The sequence below is a fragment of the Notothenia coriiceps genome, unplaced genomic scaffold (assembly GCF_000735185.1).
Source record: "Notothenia coriiceps isolate Sejong01 unplaced genomic scaffold, NC01 NC01_scaffold00037244, whole genome shotgun sequence".
In the NCBI taxonomy this organism is placed as follows: Eukaryota; Metazoa; Chordata; class Actinopteri; order Perciformes; family Nototheniidae; genus Notothenia; species Notothenia coriiceps.
Genome location: NW_011369945.1, coordinates 20,159,921 through 20,163,396, shown reverse-complemented (window position 1 = coordinate 20,163,396; position 3,476 = coordinate 20,159,921). Strand labels below are relative to the sequence as shown.

Sequence of the window (3,476 nt, the reverse complement as noted above, 5' to 3'; positions counted from 1 at the left end):
CCTGTACTCTTCTACTTCTCACATGTTNAGCAAGCACTCTCTCCTCAGATACATATGAGATTTAAAGAGTCCTCTCCTGCTGATGTTCAGGTGTATATCAGTATGTAGTGTCTCTAGACTCTTTAAAGTAGAGACACTACATACTGATATACACCTGAACATCAGCAGGAGAGGACTCTTTAAATCTCATATGTATCTGAGGAGAGAGTGCTTGCTCCTGCACATCAGAAGGCTGTCAGATGTCCTCAGAGGCGATCAGGTGCACTGACATGCTCTTTTATGTTCTGTAAAGTGGTCACTTATATTTCAAACACTGTATTGGCTTGTGTCACTGCAAGGCGTGATTTTAAATGTATCAGTGCATTGTAAAAGCATTGATTTCCCTCCGGATTTATTACATTTTTAGACATCTTCACCCTCATTTAGTGAGATTACCCCGGGGGTCACCTTGGAAACTATCTTTCCACATTAACTCCTGGAATCTGACACTGCAGTCGGTAACAACAGGTTAGCAACCTCTCATTAGACGATGAGCCGGATGCATTTACGAGGTCACTTGTGCGGGACAGGAGGTTAGGATGATGAATGGTAGCACACCTCTGCCTACACACTCTTTGTGGTTGCCATGGTGGACGTGAGGGCAATTTAAGCGTCACCATATCCACCGGGGGGGCGCCCTCTCGGGTAAGTGGCTTTGCGGCGGAAAGCTGACGCCTGCCATCAAGGTTGTTCTTTAAGCACCGAGTCTCCACGTTAAGAGATGAGAGCGACGTGAGGACGGGAATTACAGGCGCGTGGAAATGTTGCTTACACGGGAACATGGAGGAATATTACCTAATCAGTCAAATCCTCCCAAGCTGACACCTCTCCGGAGACACCCGATGAGACCCCACTGAACCCCTGTGCCCCCCCCCCCACCCGTGGCTCAGCCCTGAGGGCGCCCCCGAGAGAGGATCCGAGGTTCGGAGGTTCTCCTTGACAGACATTCTCAAAATTACTCAAATGGTTTTGCATACAGTGCAGTATCCATCTACCGAGGGGGCACTTTACCCTCAATTAAAAGTGCACCGGTGAAGCTGCATATTTTGCATTTCGTAACAATGTGTGTGTTAAACTGAAGGTGATCTTAATAGGATTTTCTGCGCTTGGGAACCAGAGATTAGGAGCTTTATATCGCAGAGCCGGAGCATTTTGAACAGGGCGAGTGTTTTAATCTGAACTGGATTAAAAATGCCAGACTGAGGAAAGTTAAAGGACAAGGCATCAAACGGAAATGCCCATTACCTCCTGCTTTTAAAAAGGTGTGAGCAAGCACATTACACTAACGTCTGCTGCAGCTCAGAGTGTGTGGAAAAATACACAATCAGCATTCAATAACTTACTTTTGTCACCATTTCTGTATAGCTCAACATCGTATATATAAGTATTCTGTCACTGCCATCAATCTAAAAAGTTATTTCAGTCCATACGTTAATTCAGTTTAAATATGTAACACACACACAGACGACACACACGGCTGCAAATTGTATGCTAATGACTGACCAGGAAACATAAAAGGGAAGCACAGGGATGTGGTCTACCTACAGCTGTTAAATATATAATCCATCTGTAATCAAATTTGACAGTTAATCAAGTGCGGCATTTGTAATGCAGACGTTTGGACAGACATAACCAACTCCATCAGCGCCTGCATAATAAATGTATGATTTTAATGATGTTTCTATTAAGCGTCCCCGCTCACTTTACAAATGATTTGACGTGTCTGCTGTTTATTTGTTTTTCAGGGGAAGCTATAGATTGTTGCTAGGAGCAATAATTATGATGGAGGTGTGGAGGGGGTCAGCAGAGAGGGAAATTAAGAAAAAAAATGTAATTACTTATAGATTGAATGAATGAATTTCTAATGCTATTCGCTGGGTTTTGCCTGACAGCTGACAAGACCTTTTCAAGAGTGGTGAAGGAGTCCTTTTGATGGCAGACAAAGAGGACTATCATTTACAGAAAGTGGGTTTCACCTCACCAAGAGGGGAGAGGGTGCAAGTGACACGTCAACAAAACACGGTGCACTTCCTGTACGAGCGTCTGACAGCCGCAGCCTGGGACATGTGCTCCGTCTCTGCAGCTGAAAGAGAGACTGCACAGGGACCATTGTTCCCCCAACGCCTGCTTCTGACTGCATGCAAATATGGTCCGTGTGTGTGTTTGAATGTGCATGTAGGTGTGTGTTGATATGTGTAAACATGTGCACATACACCAGGGATATGTGTGACCTCATACACACCATGTCATTTTCTGTTTATATATGCAGTGTGCACATACAATACAAATACAAATTCTATCAGAGTTTAGTTGTGTCAGTAAATTTGAAATATCTACGTTAGCTAGCTAGCTTACAGCAGATCTGCAGAAGGAGTCATGTGATCACATTGTTAAAATAAAACCATAAAACATTTTAAGTTTCCAACAACAGAGACAGTTGTCCAGCTTTATAATCCTGAACGCCACCAACGCTCCGGTCCCAGCTGTGCGCGTCACTTTTTAGTGTCCCCTGGTTTCCATTATGAACTTCATGCAGCATTTCATTCGTAGCCATTAGCACTTTTAGTCAATGCTGCACATGTTTCGTGAAGATGAACTTGCATTGTTTCTGAAGCTGCAGCACCTTTCTCCTGATGGAAGTGTTTGGGACCCCCTTACACTTCACTATCATACAACAGAACACAAAAGGCTTTAGTCTCTAATCTGGACTCGTGATTCGCTGACAGGCCAGTCTGCGTTGCTCTCAAACCGTTAAACTCCCAGCACCTCTGGAGCTGACATTACATCTTGTTGTATTTGTTCTAAGGATTAAATCCCCAGCATATACACACACTCCTTCCAGACATGGATCACAGACTATTACACACTCCTGTTTCCGGATGGATGTTCCTGTAGGAGTGCCACAAAAGGTTGGCCCATTTAATTACATGTACACCCCGATTGTCCCCTCCTCTCAAGGCCTCGCTCCTAATCATGTTCGTGGATGAGCGTCTGCACTTCCGCCGTGTCTGCCTCACTTTCCAGGAGGGTCACCGGTGAGCCGCTGTGACGAGCTCCCCTATATTGTCTCTTGCCTGGGAGAAAGAAGCCTTCGCCTGGTCTCAGCGTCAAACTTTAACCTTTCTCAACTTTAATTACACTAAGTAAGTTTGGAGTGTGCCGCGGTGCTGTCCGGCCGACTCAGCTCCATCCCCGCGCTGATGGGAAGTCTGCATGGGAGCCCCGGCCCCCGCTGCCTCTGACACACTGACGATACTCTGCCCTGACGATACTCTGCCCTGACGCTGCTGCTGACGCTGGCCTGCTCCCCTGACCAGGCAAACACCAGGGCGGGCACACACACACACACACACACACACACACACACACACACACACACACACACACACACACACACACACACACACACACACACACACACACACACACACACACTT

The 3,476-nt window shown here is 46.0% G+C and overlaps 1 protein-coding gene across 1 annotated transcript in view; it reads left to right on the top strand.

Moving 5' to 3' along the window:
- The first annotated feature begins 3,012 nt into the window (after window positions 1-3,012).
- The window catches only part of LOC104965394 (RNA binding protein fox-1 homolog 1-like), a 132,814-nt gene continuing 132,350 nt past the window's right edge, over window positions 3,013-3,476 (top strand). The window contains exon 1 of the mRNA XM_010794349.1: window positions 3,013-3,074. Within this exon, the coding sequence (XP_010792651.1) occupies window positions 3,013-3,074 (62 nt within the window). The remainder of the gene's footprint in view (window positions 3,075-3,476) is intronic.